The 20,782-nt window shown below is 41.8% G+C and overlaps 1 protein-coding gene across 1 annotated transcript in view; it reads left to right on the plus strand.

Annotated features, from left to right (window-relative positions):
• The window catches only part of ptprub (protein tyrosine phosphatase receptor type Ub), a 147,625-nt gene that overhangs the window by 101,223 nt on the left and 25,620 nt on the right, over nt 1-20,782 (plus strand). The window contains exons 8-16 of the mRNA XM_054622258.1: nt 2,953-3,270; nt 4,553-4,662; nt 6,906-7,107; nt 8,605-8,707; nt 8,796-9,069; nt 14,176-14,212; nt 17,565-17,703; nt 18,977-19,131; nt 19,822-20,009. Coding sequence (XP_054478233.1) covers nt 2,953-3,270; nt 4,553-4,662; nt 6,906-7,107; nt 8,605-8,707; nt 8,796-9,069; nt 14,176-14,212; nt 17,565-17,703; nt 18,977-19,131; nt 19,822-20,009 — 1,526 coding nt within the window. The remainder of the gene's footprint in view (nt 1-2,952; nt 3,271-4,552; nt 4,663-6,905; nt 7,108-8,604; nt 8,708-8,795; nt 9,070-14,175; nt 14,213-17,564; nt 17,704-18,976; nt 19,132-19,821; nt 20,010-20,782) is intronic.

A 20,782-nucleotide genomic window follows, 5' to 3' on the forward strand; every position in this document is an offset into this window, starting at 1 on the left:
GTTTATCCTTCACTGTTCACAGCCCTTACCTGGGCGTATCGATGTGTCATACACTTTACAGTAAGCTGGAACACTGTGAACCTCCTCCACCTGGTGTACCTCACCTGCTTGGAGACAACAGAGACCCCCCCCCCCCCCACCCCGGTCGGCCTCGAAACCATCTGGTCTCCGCTTTCCCTACTGACCCCTACATTCCACCGCTGAATCCTAATGGTCCAACCTTGCTGTTGGCCTGATTAGATTTGAGGAGGAGAAAATAGATGGTGGGGGTGCTGCGGTGATTTCAGGGAGGTGGTAATTATCCAGCGAACAGAAGGGAAATTTGGAACCTTCTCTGTATTTAGGAGGGAAGTGAATTTCCTCTCCAGGAACTGTGTCTCGCCACCGTGACTAATCTCACTCTTCTATGGTCATGCTGAATATTTCCCTCCTTCCCAAACATGCTGGCTAGCCGGCGTACACATACACATCCTTGCGGAGTCGAACTGTCCTCGTACGGCTGCTGTAAAACTAATGACCGTGAATGTGAACATGGTCTCTGCCTGGCTCCGATGGCCATCCAGGTGTGCTTGATGAGCCATTGCTGTGATTATCAGCATGGTGCATTAGCACAGCTTGAAACCCCTCAAGTAAATCACAGAGGAGAGGCGTCATTTGTACTGCAGGTGGTCCCCAAACTACATTAATGGACTCCACCTGCTGCTGGGTCGCTGAACCTTCTGGAAAGCCCCGGCCCATGATGCTCTTGGTCTGTTAGAGGGAGCCAACACGAGACCCTGAATAAAATTAGACACATTAGGAACACAAATGCTTTGCCTTTCTTGGCATGTCATCCATCATGTCTTCCATTCTGAGCAAGTATTCCCTGTATGCTTACATCTGGGGGTGCGTGGATTTATGTGTGCTTGTGTTTTTGCTTGCACATGGGTAAAGGCGTGCATGTCTGTATCAATTTGTTTTCCCCCGTCTGACACAGTCAGTGCCGATACCCTCCACCGATGCATGCAATCTAAGGCAACTCTGCTCTGTCCTGCTGCTGTCCCAGCTCACAGTTTTAGGGGAGATAATAAACCAGAACCTGTCACATCTACTCTGACTTCCAATCTCCAAGGATCAACATGGTGCTCTGGGCTTCTGGCCATGTTGGGACGGCTGCAGTTTACGCGCCACAGGGTGCCAGAGAGTGGGTGCCCGTGGCATACACACAAATAGGGCGAAGCAAAGGGAAGGGGCTGGCACAAATGTCCACTTTGAGAAAAGCCACAATGGGCACACTGTGGCCTCTTTGGCGGCGCTTTCATCAACTCAGCAGTTAAATGCCTCCCTTTATTTAGCTCTCAGACTGTGCAGACTATCAATTGCACCATTAAGACAATCCTTAGTCACACTGAACAATGGAACATTAACATTTCTTGCTGGCTGCGGTGTACTACTTTGCGATTACTTTGCCAACCCATTTATCTGCCGTCACATTAGTCTGGATGAAGTTCTGTTCAATGCTCTGGTCATATTTCCGTCTAGTATGAGATGCCAGACGGCAAATTAAAAGAGAAAGCTGGTGACTGCAGAAACCTTGAGTATAAATTCTAAGTGTCATAAATTTTCCCTTTAAAATAATTGCTCTACCATAGGCAATAATACGTGCGCAAGAACCCTCGGTATAGAGCTGTTGTATCTGATGTTACAGTAGCATGCAAATGTTTGTGTGTTTGAACATGTATGCATGTAAAATAAATGGAGAGAAATGGAAGGTGAAAGGGATATAAAAAAATAAGATAGAGAGATATGGCATATTCATTATTTTACACAACGAATGTGTGCACATCTATGTGTCCTTGCACAGCTACTTTCAAATCCATTTTCTTAGATAATTCTTGTTTTAGTGCATTTTCCCCTGCGAAGTGATGCATTTGCTGCCTTGTTTAAGTTCCCTGCACTAATCTGTGCCGCAGTGAGAATCCCACTGAGTGTGCGAGTCAGTACAGGAATGAAGACCTTGGCCAGTAACCTCAAACTCCAATGATCTCTCCCTGTACCCCATATCTCTGCTGTCATTCCCTGCCTCCCTGGCCCATTACTCAACATGCCCTATTAAAAGAATAAAGCAATACAATGCATTATGTAGCATATTGCTTGACAAAAAGGAATTGACTGTGTTAATAATGGCCACTGATAAATGCCTCCATTGATACCGAGGATGTCCTTGGCTTAACTTAGCCTCTCTTCAGTTTTCGGATATCCTCCTGAACACTGGCTGGTCTGTGCTTAAGTGTATAGAGGCCCTCTTTATCTTTCAGCTAGCCATTACATTTTAAGGGGGATATCAAAGACAGAGCTTTCGTTCTTTTAGTCAGAGAAAGTCAGGGTTAACCCGGCAGTGACCAGAATTAACTTGGTGCCGTCTAAAAATACAACTGGCCATCACAATGACCCAGAAGTAAAAGTGACCAGCGGAAGTGAGTGCCCTTGTAAAGCGCTGGCATTTTTTTGGTGTGTGGATTAATCCTAAGGGCAAAGAAGTACAACTACTGGATAGTCAATTTGCTCAGCGACACGGAGGCGGGGACTGGTGGGAGTGCGACAGCAACCCACAGCCTGTCCAATTAATTAGCACAATTGGCACAAGTTCCTGCTCTGCCATGGGGGATGTGGGTGTGTTGTGCTGGCAGCAAACTGTCAACCTCCATGTTGTGGCGGGGCAATATGGCGGCATCTAGGAGGGAAACAAGTGAAACTCTGCTAAGGTAGTCCTGGGATCAGTTACAATGTCATATGCTGGGTATGCTTGGAAATGACATATTTCACAATAAAAAGAAGTTACCTGTGGTTTAATTTTCTATAATTCAGTATTGTGCCCTCAGGACTTCCTTAATGTCATTGCTTTTTTTGTTTGTCTACTTTCTTTATTACTCAATTTTCTTTATTTCTTCTTCAATTTTTCCTCCCTCCCAGAGCCTATGCGTGCATTGCGGGGCCTCGCAGCCATAGATATCCAGCCCAGGCAGTTGTCCCTGCAGTGGGAGAATTTGGCGTTCAACCTGACACGCTGCCACACCTACTCAGTGTCCCTGTGCTACCGCTACACCACGGCGGGAGGCGGCGGAGGCCACAATACCACCGTGCGCGAATGCCTGGCAGTGGAACACAACGCTTCACGCTTTACACTGCGTGATCTGCCACCCTACCATGGCATCTATGTCCGTCTGTCACTGGCAAACCCTGAGGGAAAGAAGGAGGGCAGAGAGGTCACATTCCAGACCGAGGAGGACAGTAAGTCTCTGGAGGAGGTTACAGAAAAGATAGTACAGAAGCAAAGGCCAGGAAAACAAGAAAATGAAAAGGGTCATTACAAAATGGTAAAGATTTTGGGAGAATTGATTAACTTTAACATTAATATACACTAAGTTACTAGTGTGTTAGGCACACCAAGCTCAAACTAATGCAGTCCAACAACATATTGCAATCGATCCTACTTTCAAGAGGCGACATAGAATAAAAAGAGGCCTTTTCTCTAATTCAGCCTCTCATTGATATTGATCATTAATACAGTTTTGTTTCATATGTGGTAAATTTGCTACGTATTTCAAAACATTAACACCAGCTCCTATGTATTCACTAAACACAATAAAGAGAAGGTGAAGATCTGACTGAGGCTGAATCAGCATTACAAAAGATCCATTTCATTTTTAGACGAAAATAACATAACAGAGAAAACATTAAATCTGAGTCTCTGGCATCCCTCAGATAGGATTTTGTGCTTATTTCTTATCTCCTATTATTCCCTTGTGCCTCAGCACATCGTCTGCATGGCAGCTGAGGGAGAAATCAATTCTGCCGTGGAAAAAAATCAAAACAAACAAGATTTTCAGTAAGAGATCTATACAGTTTGGGGAATGATAGAAAAAGATCAAGAGAAAATTAGAGAGCAATAGACTGATATTTTTTTCCTGAAGCGTTTTAATATATGTATTTATACATACAGTACATGTCAATTATGAACGCTTCTTCCAAAAGCCTTAATAAGCAACTATCTCCTCCAGACTAACTCAATTCAAAGAATAACAGTTGACTCAGCTGTTTGGCTCTTGCTTTAACCTCAGGCCTGAATCACACATAATAGTCTTTCTCTGTTCAGCGCTCACACAGACCCTGGGGACTGGGGCTGCAACCAAAACTGTTCACAGTGTCTAACATTGAATTTTCTTCCATTGACAGTCCTCTCACTGCCATTTAGAAACAAGTGTACCAGCAAGTGTCTGACATATTCATCAATATATTTCAACAGAAGACTGATATAAAATTAAAGTATCCTTCTAAGAGTTTATTTCTCTTGTCTGTGTTGCGGTTACATAATTGATGCAGTTCATAAATGAACTGTGTGTCCTTATCTGATGTTCTGTGCCTGCTGCTCTGTCGCTGTCTGAGTGTCTCATGTGGTGCATTGTTTTGAGCCACTGTGACATTCACTTCTGTGATATTGACAGGAGAAGCTCACTGTGGGATTAGCACTTCCATTTCCCCGACAAATGTTTGTTCTGTCAATTTCTTATAGTTCCCGGAGGCATAGCGCCAGAGTCGCTCACCTTTACCCCGCTGGATGACATGGTCTTCCTGAAGTGGGAGGAGCCTGTTGAGCCCAATGGACTTATTACCCAATATGAGGTGAGCTCAGAGAGACACTCTAATTATTTTTTCTCTCTTGTCACTTTAAAGATTTTTAGCATGGTTAGCTTTATTTTTAGTTTGGTTGACTTACTTTGACGAGCAAGACAGATGTTTAGATTTATGCTTCACTTTTATTTAAACAGTATTTTTCACTTTTAACTTTACTAAAGGGAAGGCATTTAGAATGAGGACTAAGCACTAACGCTACCTTTGATAGGCAGTTTGTCTGGGTTTAACTGTACTGGACTGTTGAATTTCCTCTAATCCAATAACGCGCAGTACAGAGCTGCTAACGTACTCTGATATACAGTAGTGTCATCCAGGACCGTGTTCTTAACAGTTGGTAAGTTAGGTAAGGTTTGCCAGACATGCATTAGCATTGGCGTTGCATTTTCAGTTAGAGCAGATAAACACACTTTTTAATCCATTCCTTAAACTTTTGCTCTTGTGTGTTTGGTTTTGGAACCGCTATAGCGTTTTTATTAAAGGTTTGGCGAACACTATATTTTAGAAGTTCAAACATCTATCTTTCAATTCAAATTAATGTTAATCTACATTTTAATACTCAAACTGCACATCAATTAACATTCTTTTTTTAATCTCCAGCAACATTATACAACTCTAGAATGCTCCTTTAACTGATATGTGCCTTTTCCTTTGGTATTTCTGTGCTCAGTGCAAAAGTACTTTCCTCTCTATTTGGTGAGCCATTTTCTTCAACTACAATTGGCACAGTACATATGTACTTATGTGCTTAATAACCAAACCACTCTGCTCCACTGTGTATTCTTCCTCAACCAGCCATTTAGTGCATGTTGTGCTTTGCCCGTATGAGCGAAGAATAGCTGCGATAGTCGGATTTGCTCTCTCGCTCTGTGACCTGGTGCTCATGGCCAAGCCCCTTAACTTAATACTGGTTTTGTGCCATTAAAACAGAGCCCTGTTTCAGGCCTTATGTTTAGCCTGATAATGTTTTTGGATTTTCTGTCTACCCTCTGTCTGCGGTGAGCCATCAGTGGGCCTACTTACCTATCCTCAAGCCTTCTCTCCTTGGCCTCACTTGCAACGTCGCCTCAAGGATATAATTAAATAGGATTTGTGGTTTGACATATAAAGTGGAGAATGCTCAGACTCTGAGTGTGTTGAACTCTCTGAGCTAATGTAGAGCGCTTTATACAGAGCCAAAAAAAAGAAATCATCTTCATTTCTCTCAGATTAAACCGTTGACCAATCTGGCTGCCATGCTGTTCTGCAAGCCCTGCTCAATACTCTGTGCACTGTCAGGCATCTTTTATTGGTGCCTTTGTAGAGGAAGCACCGAGGTCTGTCTTTGTTTAGTCACTGGATGGCTCCTAATTCTATCTCCACACTAAAGAGGCATGAGCAGGCATTAAGCTCTCCTATGATAATCAGCAAAGCCTTTGGTTTGGCTTGAGCGGCATCTTCAGTTTGTGTGTGTGTGTGTGTGTGTGTGTGTGTGTGTGTGTGTGCGTGCGTGCGTGCGTGCGTGCACGGGTGTGTACTACATGCATTTGAGCGGTGACTGTGTGTTCATGTGTGGATCTGTCCAGGCCCTCATGTACTGTATATCCTAATATGTTCATCCTTGTCTGATTGCAGTAAGGTCATCTCACTTAGCTCTCCACTATTTCACAGAGTATAAGTGGAAATTCTCATGAGAGTAATGTGGAGGCAAGGCAAATCACCTCTTGAGGAAAAACATTATAAAATATTCTCATGACACTCATGAACAGAAAATTCTTGAGTGTTAATTGAACAGTTAATTAAACTCATAAACACCAACCGCTTTTGACTCAAACACTTGAATTCACCTTTTACTGGGTGGCATCCTCGGTCCATGGCCTTTATAATGCATTATTATAGAAAATCATTTTACACTCACAATACTTTATGAAAACCTCCAGGTTGCTTGTATGACTTTGACGTAACAGTGCAAATGCCAATCAAGTCCTACAGTATTCATTCAAAACTATAAGGGTACACGAGCAATTAGCACATTGATTTAGAGAAGCAAATTAATTTCTGAGTGAAGTGAACTATATCAATCAAACAGTCAAATTACTTTTTACGACAGAGCTGTTTGAGTTAATGACCTCTGCAGATCAGTATGAATCTATCACTTGTAATTTGTTAGCAGCTACTATAATTAAGCTTAAAATCAGTGCTAAGGTGACTCTGGGTTTTATGATTTTACCCTGAGACCATCTTGTTTTCAACAGATAAGTTACCAGAGCATTGAGTCGTCTGATCCAGGCATCAACGTCCCGGGGCCGAGAAGAACTGTGTCCAAATTGAAGAATGAGACCTACCACATGTTCTCCAACCTCCACCCGGGGACAACTTACCTCATCTCAGTTCGAGCCCGCACAGTCAAGGGCTTTGGGCAGACCGCTCTCACAGAAATCACCACTAACATCTCAGGTATTAGCACCACTCACTGAGGGCGAGGGAGTGTAAAATGCTGCCGTAGGATTGTTAAACAGAAATGGAAACAGGCAGCCTGTCCGTATAGCGTCCGTGCCATCACCGCCTATCACTCACGCACCATGCAGGTAGACTTCACCGACTGCGTGCTATAATTAGGATCCAAGTTTTACTCTCTTTTGACCTCCGCATCTTTCTTCTCTCGCAGAGGCAAAACTACTGCTCCCAGAGTGCAGGAGCTATTTTCCATTGCCTCACCAAACTACAGACACACTGTCATCTCACAGTCCCGAAGACATAAATTAACTCGTAGGAAGCAGAGAAACACCACAGAGGGGACACTGCTGTGTGCTATGTATAAAGAAAGATGCAGTACATTCTCAGGACCAGAGTGTCACTTCCGAGAGTCTCAGAGCTTATTACTGGTGATAGAAAACCAGCATTGGTGTTTCTATTTTCCCTTAATGATGCATTTGTGCTTGTTAAGGGATGAGATTACACCCCTTAGGAACGCACAGCACAGCCACTCCCACTATTTCACGCTCACACATTTATTCACTCCTTCTGCCCCATCTCTTTATAGCGGGGCCTGGTTAGTTTAATTATAGATTTAGTGTACAATCACTGCTTACTGGCTGTAGGTCAGACAGAATGCCGGCACAAAGCCAGACTGCAGAAAGAGTCCAAAAGTCTTTGCAGATCATCCTCAACCTCCTCCACTGGCCCACGGTGCAGAACATTCACTTACACTGAGTGTCTCTCAAATCTGCACTGACAGCTAGCAAACACTGAACACCTTTCAACAGCTACTACTGTCAGCATCTTCAAGCAATACCCACCGCAGAGTATACAACCACACACATTTCCTCATTCGCACATACACATGAAGATGTGTGCACCACTGTGGCTGATACACAACCATCCTTCAAACAGACTCTATCTGGCAGCAGGCATCAAACTCTCTTTTAGTTCTGCAAACCTCAATAGACCTTTATTGTCAACAAATGCACATTGAGTTTCCCTAAATGCCTTACGTTAATTTATGTCAGCGCTTCTCTGCTGCGGTATGAGCAAACGATTCTTTAATTGTATAATCATTGATTCCTCATGAATAGTTTGCTCTCCTTCCCCTCGCTAATTGACTCCTGATATTAAAGAGAAATGTGCCGCCACATCTCCAGGGAGGAGCACAGCTTTGGCCAAAACCTTTCAAATGAGAAACCCGGACAATTTAGCGTCACACACATAAGGCTTAATTGGTCTTGTATCCAAGACAACTAGAAGGGAAATTCAGACAGTGGACTCCATATGAGGGTAAGGGTATTGGGTATATTAGCACTTAGAGCGAGATGGCTCTAAGAGGTCTGTCGGTTTTACAAGATATTAAGGGGTGAACATGTTTATGAGGAAGCAGAGACGTAGTATGTTAAAAATGGATTAAGGTGACCTAACAAAACGCTGGATAAACCAATATTTGCATTCCTGTGTCCTCAGCTCCGACGTTTGATTACGGAGACATGCCGTCCCCCCTGAGCGAGACAGAGAGCACCATTACTGTCCTGTTGCGCCCCGCCCAAGGCAGAGGGGCACCTGTCAGGTGAGAAAACCATCTCAAATGTACATATTAGATCTTCTTTTTATGCTAAACATGGCTTATTTAAGGTGCACATCCACTCTATATCCAGTACATACCAGGTGGTGGTTGAAGAGGAGACCGTGAAGAAAGTAAAGAGAGAGTTGGGGCTTCAAGACTGTTTCCCTTTGCCCATGTCCCACGGTGAGGCACAGGCCCGGGGCACACCACACTACTACACAGCCGAGCTGCCACCCAGCAGCCTCCCAGAGGCCAGTCCCTTCACTGTGGGCGACAATCACACTTACAACGGCTACTGGAACAGCCCTTTGGACCCACGCAAGAGCTACCTTGTCTACTTCCAGGCTATGAGCAACTTCAGAGGGGTGAGTGACTGTTGAACATCTGGCAGCACTCCATGTAGACATAAGTGTTCTGAATAATAATGAGTGTTGTTAATGAGTATCTGTATGTACTATAGCTATGGTTGTGTTTGTAGGACAGTTGGCATTGTCTGGGCTCACAACCCTTGAAAGAGTATTTGTGCCATGAATGGGGTTGCTGGATGAAAACATTTTGAGCTGGCGGTGTAACAGGGAAACACTTGCAATTACTTTCAGCTAGCAAAGCTGTTATTAGCTGGATGTAATCAGAGTCAACCACGTACTTCACTTCACTGTGCTTTCCTTTTCAGTGCTTTTCCTATTCTGTCCTATTCCTTTCTTTGTTTGTCCTTTTGTTGTTGCCTCATGTCCTTCGTTCAATGGCCCTTTCATTAATGTCCTTATCTACTCGTCCATTTCTTTATGTACCTAATCAGTTGAGTATTTTTAAACCAAGGTAAACCTGGCTTAAAGCTTTTACATTTTAAGGTCTGTGTCCAAATAACAGAATTTATTTTCAATTCTGGTGGTAGACCTTCTTAGTTGAGAAGCAGTATGTTATTTTACACAGTTGTGTTGTTTGTTGTTTCATTCCCATACACCACTCTTGTGCACACAAAGCCCCCCCGTCTCCAGTCATACCCAGAGGAAGCCACATTACCTTTCCAAATTCCATTACAGGAAGAGTTGCTACCTGGGTGAGGCAATTACTTAAAGATAATTGGGCACAGGTGCAGATGATCAGAGGTAGAAAGCTGCTGCTTGAATCTTCACAGACTGAGTTGAGAGCTGTTGCCATAGGTAATGAAGCCTTGTGTGATCATCATCTGGGAATAGATACGTGCAAACTGGGTTACTGGTCTGTGCGACTTTTCGAGTCCTCTCAGTGGTTAAAGTCCCATGGACACCAGTAGGATCTTTTTCCAACCCAGTGGACAAATACACGGAGGTTGTGCAGTGTGAGCACTTCACACAACTAGGCTACTAAGCATGGGATTAGATAGGGGAGGCCTGGCTTTACTGGCGGATGGGATTAGGTTTTGTTTTGCCTGGCAGGAGGCCAGCATCCATGACCCACAATGAGTGGAAACACAGTGCCAAATCACACAGCCAACACTGTCCCCACTCTTTCAAACACTGCTGCCTTTGCCTGAAAATACAGTAACAGTCACAGTCGAAAACTGGGCATCAGTCCTGTGTTGGTGCTACAGTACTGAAACAATTCTTCTTGAAGGAACAACAGTGTGCTGAGACGGAAGGAACATCATTTTCATGGCTGCACAAAATGTTTTAGTCAAGAAATTACAAAATTTAAAAGATAATAAAAGATTCTGCTTTATTGTAGGGTCAGTGTTTCACACATCACACCTCTGTCAATGCAAAGTATTTGTTATGTTTTTATTTACTTGGGATGTTAGCTAAAAGGTTGGGATTCAGCTCAATTCAATCACTTCAGCACTGCTTAGGGGCTGCTAGTTGCTAGGAATATAAACAATCAACAGCAGGGCGTAGAGGACATATCGCAGCACTGCTCTGACAACATGAACTGACACATGAAAAACTTGCTAATTACAAAAATCAAGATAACATAAAAGAGCATAACATAACAGCAATTAAACTAACAGACCAACAAAATGATAAAGTAAGACGCTGATGCCTCTTTTTGCCGGTAATGATATTATTTACAATACGGAATTATTTACAAGTGTTAATGAGAGAGTCTATTAAAATCACAAAGCAGATGTTAAGGTTTTACTCGTGCAGCCTGTAGACTGGAATGCTGCAATTGCTTAATGTGTTTTGTGTCTTCCTTTGTGTGTTTTGTATTCCATCTTATCCTCTGTGTGTATTTCAGGCCTTTTTACATTTTAACAACGTGCTCACTCTGTCACAAAAATGTAGGCCAAAAAAGAGAGTTTTAGCATTCTAAATGTGATTTTGTACGGGAGCATGAATGCATTTAGCATATTTATGTACTGTGGGGTATTTTTATAGTAGTTTTTGAATTTTATTCAGAAGAGGGAAACATAATTAACTTATGCCCACTCATTGTGGATGGAGGAAAAAACAAACCTGTTAACTGCTCTTGAAGTGAAAGGGTAGCTGACATTAAAACCTGTCACATATTTACTTGGATAAAACAATTGCAGATAAGGGTTTCTGCATATGGAAGGGACGATAAGGTTGTCATATTTGGCAGTCATTTAAGGTATTTGCACCCTGGACACCTTATCAAAATATAAATTGTCAGCCTATGTATTTTATCATTTAATTATGTAGTCCATTAAATCAAAGTCTGTGTGGTCTGTTTACGTTTTCTTCTGGAATGTGTTTGTGTGAAATAACATTGCCTCTAATTCGCTACAACTGGGACAGCAGTGGGGATATTTTGAACAGTATATGGGGCCCATAATATTTGGCATTTACCCATGCTAATTATCTGGAGAGTGACTGTCAAGCCTCTCTAATTGCTTTGATGGATTCATTTAAAGAGGTACTTGAAATACTGCGGATACACTGTAGCACATAGCCATTTATAACATCTACACTTACATCTCCCAACTTCACACGCACAAGCACACACACTGTAAAACCTTGAGTTTGTGCCGTTGAGCCTCGCGTTGCATGTTGGCGTTTGTGATTTGTATTTAGAGCTGCCAGGAACCACCAGCCCCTCTAGCGTGACTGGCACAGCACGGCCAGACGTGTGGTGTGTGTCCCACAATCTGGAGCTGGCCTGTCAACTCTTCTGCTGAGCCGGCACACAATGATTCAAATGTGCATGTTACGGAAATTTGCGTCTATCCATCACGACAGCATATCTCTCTATTACCATGACAGTAAATATAAGTCAAAATGTGCTCTGTCTTAATTTGCCAAAGCTAGTAAAGATTGAATGCAAGCTTTCAAATTCCGTCTCCAATCAAGAGGCAGGTTCAGATGAATCAGCTTTTTTTTGATGGATAATGTTTCCTATAATTGAGTCAGTCTCCTCAAAAGCTTTTAGTCACATACAGTAAAAATGTAATATAAAGCTTGTATGAAAATTATTATTGATTTCAACGATCAGGTAATCAGGAGCAATTGAGATAAATTATAATATACTGCACAGAACTGATAAAAAAAAAAGGCTCATTAAGAAATTCAGAGCAGATCTATTGCCTCCTCAGCTCTCAACATGCGACCGCTGAGCCGAGGGCTTGCAGATAATGGTGCTAACAGCAGTAACAGTGCAAACAACAGCGCTGACAGAGCCAACAGTGATTACCCGAGGGGGAACAGGAGAGCGGCAGGTACATTTTGCAAAGACGCATTTGGTCGGGACGGCATTATCAGCTGTATGAGAGCAGCGCAGAGCAGCAGCCATGACCTAGCCAGTGGGGAACACTCACATGCACTATAAGGCACGTGCGGCCGGCAAAGCACAGGAAATTCATATAACGACACACACAGAGGGAAAGCGATTTTATTATCTTCTCAGGTAGACATGTCTCCCCTATATTGTTACATAGCACATATTTATTTTGTATTAAGCTTCAGAATATATAATAGCTGTATAATTTAGCTGTATTAAGCTTCAGAATATATAATAGCTGTATAATTTAGCTGTATTGAGGTTCAGAATATATAATAATAGAGAAATTTAAAGTCATGAAGTAGCAATAATACTTCTTGACTTGAAGTCCTGCTTTGCACCCACTTTCAAAATGCTTTCATGCAGCTTTAAAATCTAGATAAAAAAGAAACATATTTCAACCAGGATTTGAAAATTTGGTTTCAAGCCTTTTTACTTCAGCTTGATCGGTTGATGCCTAAACTTTCATCGGGTTTAATTTTTAATTTGGCCAATACTTTGGTCTATGACCAAATGTCTAATTATAATATGTTGGCATGCTAGAATAATGGTCAGCATGGGGTAGATTATACCCGCATAGCATGTTAGCATTACTATAGTTAGCATGGTAGCATGCTAATGTTAGGGTTAGGGTTATACAAAATACATATGTATGTCGGTGCCTTACACTCAAAATTTGACTTGAGTAAATGTACTTTCTTAGCCTAAAAATAAATTGGGACCTGGAGAGAAACAAAACATTTAGAAAGAATAGTTGATGTACTGACATTTGTATAAATATAAGAGGCCAACAAATAGCATTTAGCATTTTTCCATGAATCCTGACTTCCATGATCCTGTCTGTTTGTTTGTGCTCCAACTTGGGTCTGTATTTTCAGATCAAACCATCATGTTAAGAACTTGTTTAAGTGTCTGTCAGTGGGAAATGGATTTTCAATTAAAAAAAGCTATTTAACAGGAACTTGAGGAAAGTGCTCTTTGCTCATTTCCGAATGTGCACATTTGCATAATTGCCCCATAATGCCTGAATTAGCATCTGTAAATCTTAATTTCATAATGCATGTACTCCAAGTTGTGGCAGGATGGAATTGGATTACATTCTTGGATCTCATTAGTGCTGTTTGACAAAGGTCCTTTTCATAATACTGAGATGTCATCAGTGAAATTTGAATAAAATTAATTCCTTTTCATAGTGGTGCACTGGTCTGAATCCCTCCTCCTAATTATGCTCTCTCCCTTTCAACTCTCATATTTTCTCCTTCAGCAAGAATATCTGATCTCCTTCTCAAACACTTCACCACAACTAGGATTTGAAACACTTTGTAATCTCATGTCATCATCAGTAGGACTCTTAAGTCTGCGGTGATTTTTCCATTTTGTTCAAGTTATTTTTTCCTGTATAGTTTATCTTCATCTCTGTCATAAAGTAAATTATGCTTTTTTTGAGAGAGAGAGAGAGCATAGTGCAACCCACTCATGTTTAGTCATTTGAATATTTAGTTAGGGTAGAAACAGCAGAAGTGGGAGACAACACTGTGGTTCCAGATGTGGTCCTCATTTGTTTACTGTGTAACATCAGGCTTTAATGTTCATTCTGAGTGTGTTTTTATCTGCTGTGGTCATATTTTCAATGTGATATATACGTCTGTGTCTCAGCTCAGTATTTCACGTCATCTTCTTTTCTTTTATCACATCTCTTTTATGCAAAATGCAAAGCGACGCCCTACCCTCTGATGTCTTTCTTTCTCTTTCAGGAATCCAGAATAAACTGCATCCGCATAGCTCGCAAAGGTAATTCAACATGAATATTTCTCCTCCCACAAACACAGTGCCCTTGAATGAATTTCCCTGCATCGTAGACCACATCAATTGCTATTTGATGTGGTCTACTCTCTCATTGTTGTAAGATGAGAAATTAGGAGTTTGATTTTAACAGTGTTGTTTAGTTTAGTCAATACTGCATCTTCATTCACCTCTCTCTCAAGTACAAAGGTGGGGATCTGGACATATTTTCTCTGACTGGTCCTGGTTGTTTAGCAGTGGGCCTCTGAGAAAAGGGCAACAAGCAGGGAGGGATTAGAGGTCAGGCTTTCATCCTGTTTGTTTGGAGGCAGACACTGGGACACACTGTATCAAAGGCAGTCTCTTTGTTCTCATCAGCAGCCTACTAGACGGCTGCATCTGAGGGCTTTGACATCAACAAGGTCCAGAAGGGTCCTCCAGATCAAAACTTCCAGATGGAGCTATCTTGGCCTATCAGTATGAGAAAGTCATGCCCCCCTCCCTTCTATACCTCAGCTTTTGGATTCAAAGGGACATGAAAAGGGCAGGGAAATTGACTCTAAGTCCTGGTGGCAGGAGAGCCCTTCTTGCTGTAGTACACTGTCGGATCATGGTGAATAAAAGTCATGTATTTATAGTTATCATAGCACTGCAACAGTAAGCAGAGCCTTCCAAGTAAATTGTCTTGGCGGCTGTCTTTTTTTGGTGAAGGCCTCTTTTTGTGAGTGAAAAATGAAAGAGATGAGGCTCTCCTCAAGCATAAAGCCAAAAGGCAAGGCCAGCCATTTCAGCTCAGTGTCTCACTCCATCTGCCCCACACAGACACCCGGCTGGGCATTGATTAATTATGCTTTCTCACACCGATGGGCTTTTCAGTGTGCTTGCCTCTTTTCTTTGACACGAAGCAATGGAAGGAACAAAGAAATGCACAATGGAGCTATAACAGTTAAAATAATAAATAAGTAAGATATGAACAATAACATGAAAATAGAGAGACCTGAGGGGAAGAGAAAGAAAAGTGCACAATGGGAAGTAATCATTTAAAAGATTAACAGCATTACATCACCCTCAAACATGATGATGTAACTGTAAAAATAGAGCCGGAAAGGGCAAATTGACAGGGAAAAAATGCTCAGGGTGATTTCCAATTTCAAGGTGCGACAGGTCAGAGGTTTTTTTAGTTGCTGTTTGTGATCTCTATGATCCCTCTACCATTAACATAGCCTCTGCATCAGCGGGTCCTAAGCCGTTATTATCAAGCAGCCCATCACAAGCAAAGTGGAGGCAAATGATTCTGGCTTGGATAACAAAGCTGGAGATTACATTTCAACTTCCAGGTGACAGTTTAATTAAGGATCCTCTGGCAGGCTCAACACAACAATAGACTTCCATTCCTCCTCTAAGTGCCAATTTCCACCATCGGGCAGGTGGCAGGTGCATGGATTCATGTGGAAATCTATTTCATGCTCGTGTTTGGCTTAATAGAAATTTTGAGGCTAAATGTGGCAAAACCGCCTTATCTGTCTAAAATGTCAGAAAACTGAAATAGATTTTTCACCTCCTCATCTACATTTCTAGCCAATATATTGCACCCCTGTATTTCACTTGTACGTGTAATTTTAGATGAAGTCACAGCATAAAATAAACAGCAAGTGCTGAGTTTGCAGGTGTTTTTTGAAGGGAGCACCTTGAGACAGGCTGAAATCCATGTTATCTTCAGTTACAGTAGCTCACAGAAAGAAAGGCATCTTCGGATGATAGCGTGTCCCTGTGTGTGAATAGAAAATACAAAAAGTAATCTTTGATTCAGTCTGACTAAACTGTCTCCTACCACTACTGCAATGTAAAATATACCTGTCAGATGTGGTGTCTATACACTGCACAGCACACAGAGAAATGTCACATTTTTGGAACAACATGTTACATAGAGCAAGCAATTCAAAAGGCCACTTTCTGAGCGGTTTTTAGAAGGAACAGTTCTTTTCAAATATCATCCAATGACTAATTTTTCTCCATTCAGATATGCCAAACACCCACCATTGAATAAAAAATCCTGCAAAATAATGAAATATTGTGCTACTTTCATCTTTGGTATAGGATTCTAAAGCACCCGGAAAGTGAAAATGAAATCAGCCGGGGGGCTGCAGATAGTCAGGCTAAAACATGGCTCTGTTTTCATTTTCCCTGCCCCAGATCTGATTCTTCCCCAGCAGGCTGCAAGATAGAGTTCTATCCCCAGGCCTGCTCTGACTTCTTCTACCGCTCTCCAGATAGGTTGTGCTTTTCCAATACACTGAGAGGAGCTAGTTTCGGGGCTGTCAAGGCCTGGAGGACAGGCTGACATGCACAAGAAAAACTAGATCAGTGGGCCCCTAATACAAGACAAAGAAAGGCCCACTGCTCAGCACCATTTACATAAGTACAAAGCTTTATGCCAGAGAAATGAATAACCCGCTATTATGATAACAACCTTTCTAGTGGCCAACAGACACAGGGGCACCTTGAGATTATAGTGTAGGGCTGTATGGATGACTTGTGACTGGGATAAATTAAGTTTAATTCAGTATTGAATAGAAAAGGGACTTAAAGGTTTGGTGTATGTATCATAGCACAGAAATGCACAATTGTAATATCACAAGGTGTCAGTTTGAACAACTCATATAGACTATAGATTGAAGAACAATGTGCTGCAAGCCTTCTTTGTTCATGACTAATGGATCTTAGCAAATTACTTTCCGGTAACATCTAATAGTTTCTTCTTCTACGCCAATTTGTAGTAATCACTTTATTTTCCCATCTCCGTTCCGTTTCTGTAAACATCCGTGTGAATCCTGAACAGCCTAAGTAGCTGCTTGAAAACCTTTCAGACAACCAAACTTTTTTTTCTGCTGGCCAATCATTTTGCTTGTCAAAGCATAAATTGTCATTATGTACATCTGATGATTGCAGGTGTGTGGGGTTGGACAACATGGACAATCCCTGTCTGCATTTCTTAAGGCATCACTTCTTTATTTGTGTGTCTCTCTCTTTCCTCCTCACCAGCTATTTGAAAAGACCACTGTTATTGAAATGTAGCTTTGGCTTTAAGAAGAACATTATAATTCAGTGGATATTTTCACAATAGACAAGATAAGCAGTGCGAACGTTTTTAGTGTCATGTGAGTTTTGAGTTTTGTGTTCATGAATGATAAGTTCTTCAAAGCTGTGAATTTCCAATCTTCCCATTCTTACATTTACATTTTTCACACTCTTTGCTTCAGACTTTCCTGTGAATCATTTATTGGCACCTTCAGCCTCATTCCTTCATGTTCTGTATTTGCATTGTGCCTAATTTAATGTGCATCTGTGTTTCTGCTTCTAGCGGCTTGCAAGGATCACCGCAAGGCTCTGGAGGTGTCCCAACACTCTGAGGAGATGGGTCTCATTCTCGGGGTATGCGCCGGAGGTCTGGTGGTCCTCATCCTTCTGCTGGGTGCCGTGATCATCATCATTAAGAAGGGGTAAATGTCTGCTGATAATTGTTGAGTACATAGCATGCCAATTTATGCATAATCTCACCACATCCGCCACATTGTTTTACCTTTCATGTTTTGTTTTGGAACAGTTCAGTAATCAGTTTTTATACTTGCTGAATCTTCGAAAAGGTCATGTTTGTTTAGGAAAGATTGTGGACCAACAGCCAGAGCTTCTTTGTTTTCATTCCCTTATGGTGCACAGGGGGACCAAACAGCTCTCGTTTGCAGAGCCTATATGAGTGTGAAGCATCTAATTAATGGTGGAAGCAATTCAATTAGCCACTTAATTACTCTCACCAAGCAGAGGCCTGACCCTTAAATGAGATGGTAATTGGTAGGGAAAAGGTGTGCTTTTAGAGATTATTAGCCAATGATCTCACAGGTCCATAGTAGATCATCTACACCTCAGGCTCTGCTTTAATGTAGCAACAGCTGTAAACCAGTCGAGTTTAAGTCTTAAATAACCTTACTCAAACGAGATAAATTAAATTCTAAAGATCCTGCCATTCCAAATAGTAAGTTACTCGGGGCTCCAGCAATCATTATTAAATGGCTGACACAGCGTCCAGGCTAATATTAAATAATGTTGATTCTGAAAGTCACCACTACTCCGCACATTAGCCCGGGTTCCTCTGCTAAGCCACCTTGAAGTTTGCACTAAGAGAATTGATTGCTAAATCTGCTGTGACAGGAAGCCACGTGGTCTAGTCTTTGAAGTGTAATACGTATTCGATAGAAGGAAAAAACACACATTTCTCTGCCACTCTGTGGTCTGCTGGTCTGTCAGCACCCGCTTGGTACATTTGCATGTGTCATATGGCCGCCCGCACAGCCGAGCTCACGAGAAGATGGATCTCATTTTCACTGAAATCAATGCATTCTGGCCTCAGCTGACATTGCTTTCATTTTACATCTCTTCTTTATCTTGAATTTTTTTTTCTTCTCCCGCATTCTTGCCAGAAGGGACTACTACTCTTACTATCCGTAAGTGACTCCACCTCTTTGCTCTCCCATGGTTTTGTGATTCATCCTATACATGCTTGTGCTCTGGCTGTCAATCATAAGCTGTAGAGGGAAAAACATTAAGGCAGTCGATGTCCTTTTCCTCACTTTTTCACCTTTTTTTATTTTTTGTTCTCACAATCTTTACTTCTATAATATTTCTTACTAAACCTAACATTTCCCTTTTCTCTTTCTCTCTCCTCTCTCTCTCTCTCTCTCTCTCTCTGTTTATTACAATCTCTCCTGTATTGCATAGGAAACCAGTGAACATGAATAAGACACCCATTACCTACCGGCAGGAGAAGAGCCATATGGGCTCCATGGAGCGCAGTTTCACAGACCAGAGCACCTTACAGGAGGATGAAAGAATGGCCCTTTCCTTCATGGATGCTCACACCTGCGGCACACGCAGTAAGACAAAAGACACATAAACAACAGTTTACACAAACCTATCAGCTTACCACAACAACACAATGCAATTTCAAACTTGACATACTTCATCCCTCACTTTGTAATCTTGTTGGCCGCCACTCATTCACTCCATAAATGTGTGAAGTATTCTGAAAGATAGTTATCATCCTGTGTGAAAAATGCTGTTTGGTACTACCTGCACTGCCTGCAGCTGATACACAAAAAATCTCTCACAAGATTGCAAAGAAACAAGGGAGAATTGCACAAGTGAACATAACATATTTCCCTCATTTGAAATAAATGATCTGTGATGCTTGTAAGTACTTTTCATCTTGATCTCCTTGTCAGTCTCACAGAGAGGGAGCGACGGATGTGTTTACTCTATAAAGTTGGTGCAGATCTTGGTCTGCTACACACATCACCCCCGCCATAGCTGCTGTCACGTCTACATAAGAACTATTACGAGGACGTATTTACCCTGACAAACCTTATTGAATTGACACACGTGTTACATATACTGTACTGTATGTGTCAGTATCAGCATGCAGAGTGCCATTATGTGATGGTAACACCAGTGTCTGTCATCCCAAACCAAACGTGTTACAAAACTAATGTTTTATACCTGTCTTGTACATGACTATTTCATCTGGAGTTGTGCTGAAATTGAAAATGTGTCCGTGTCTTGTTCAGGTGACGCTCGTAGTTCAGTGAACGAGGCCAGCAGCCTGCTGGGAGGCTCCCCGAGGCACCAGTGTGGACGCAAAGGCTCCCCCTACCACACAGGGCAGCTCCACCCCGCTGTCCGAGTGGCTGACCTTCTCCAGCACATCAACCAGATGAAGACTGCCGAGGGCTACGGCTTTAAACAGGAGTATGAGGTGAGAGGGCGACATAACAGTACACTCCTCTCTTACACAGCCCAATACAACATGGACAGCTATTACTCCTACACTCTGCCAACATGAAATGAATAGCAATACAAAGAATTGCTGTTTGAGCCCCAGTGTCTGTATTCATACTGTGATTGTATTCGTAAATGACCAACCTAACCAACCCTGTAATTTCAAAACATGAGTGTAATTAGTCCATTAATTCCTAACATACAGAGAGTGAGATAACTTGAGGCAAGAACACTATAACTGCAGTGATATACATAATCCAATGTCACATTTGGAGGCTTTTTCATCTTTACTTAAAATTTGATGCTTCTAGAATTGAAAAAGTGTTCTATTTATGTTTATATAATAATAAAACATTTTATTTAGTTTCTGTATTGCAATTGTCCATGATGTTATGGTAACTGGGTTCCTATGCAAGGAGAAATGTTTCCCTGCTATGAAGAGTGTTTTCTATTGCATTCTGTGTATTATCTATAGAAACACACCTGTCAAGCTTAAATTGTTTGGCAGAAACACCTTAGAGGAATGGAGCACCGAACACTCATTGAAATATAGAGCAAAAGACATTCATACATAAAGCAGCTCTGCCTTCTTTTCTCTAGGATGTCACTGTCTTAACTAACTAAAAGCATGCAGTGTATCCATCCATTCATCCAGTCCAACTGTTTTATAACAGTTAAACTGGGTTAAGGTCACAGCAGAAAGCTTCTTTGTAGGTGCATCCATGGCAGCTGGAAGGTATCATCTCTTAA

The sequence above is a fragment of the Anoplopoma fimbria genome, chromosome 20 (genome assembly GCF_027596085.1).
Source record: "Anoplopoma fimbria isolate UVic2021 breed Golden Eagle Sablefish chromosome 20, Afim_UVic_2022, whole genome shotgun sequence".
NCBI classification, from domain to species: domain Eukaryota; kingdom Metazoa; phylum Chordata; class Actinopteri; order Perciformes; family Anoplopomatidae; genus Anoplopoma; species Anoplopoma fimbria.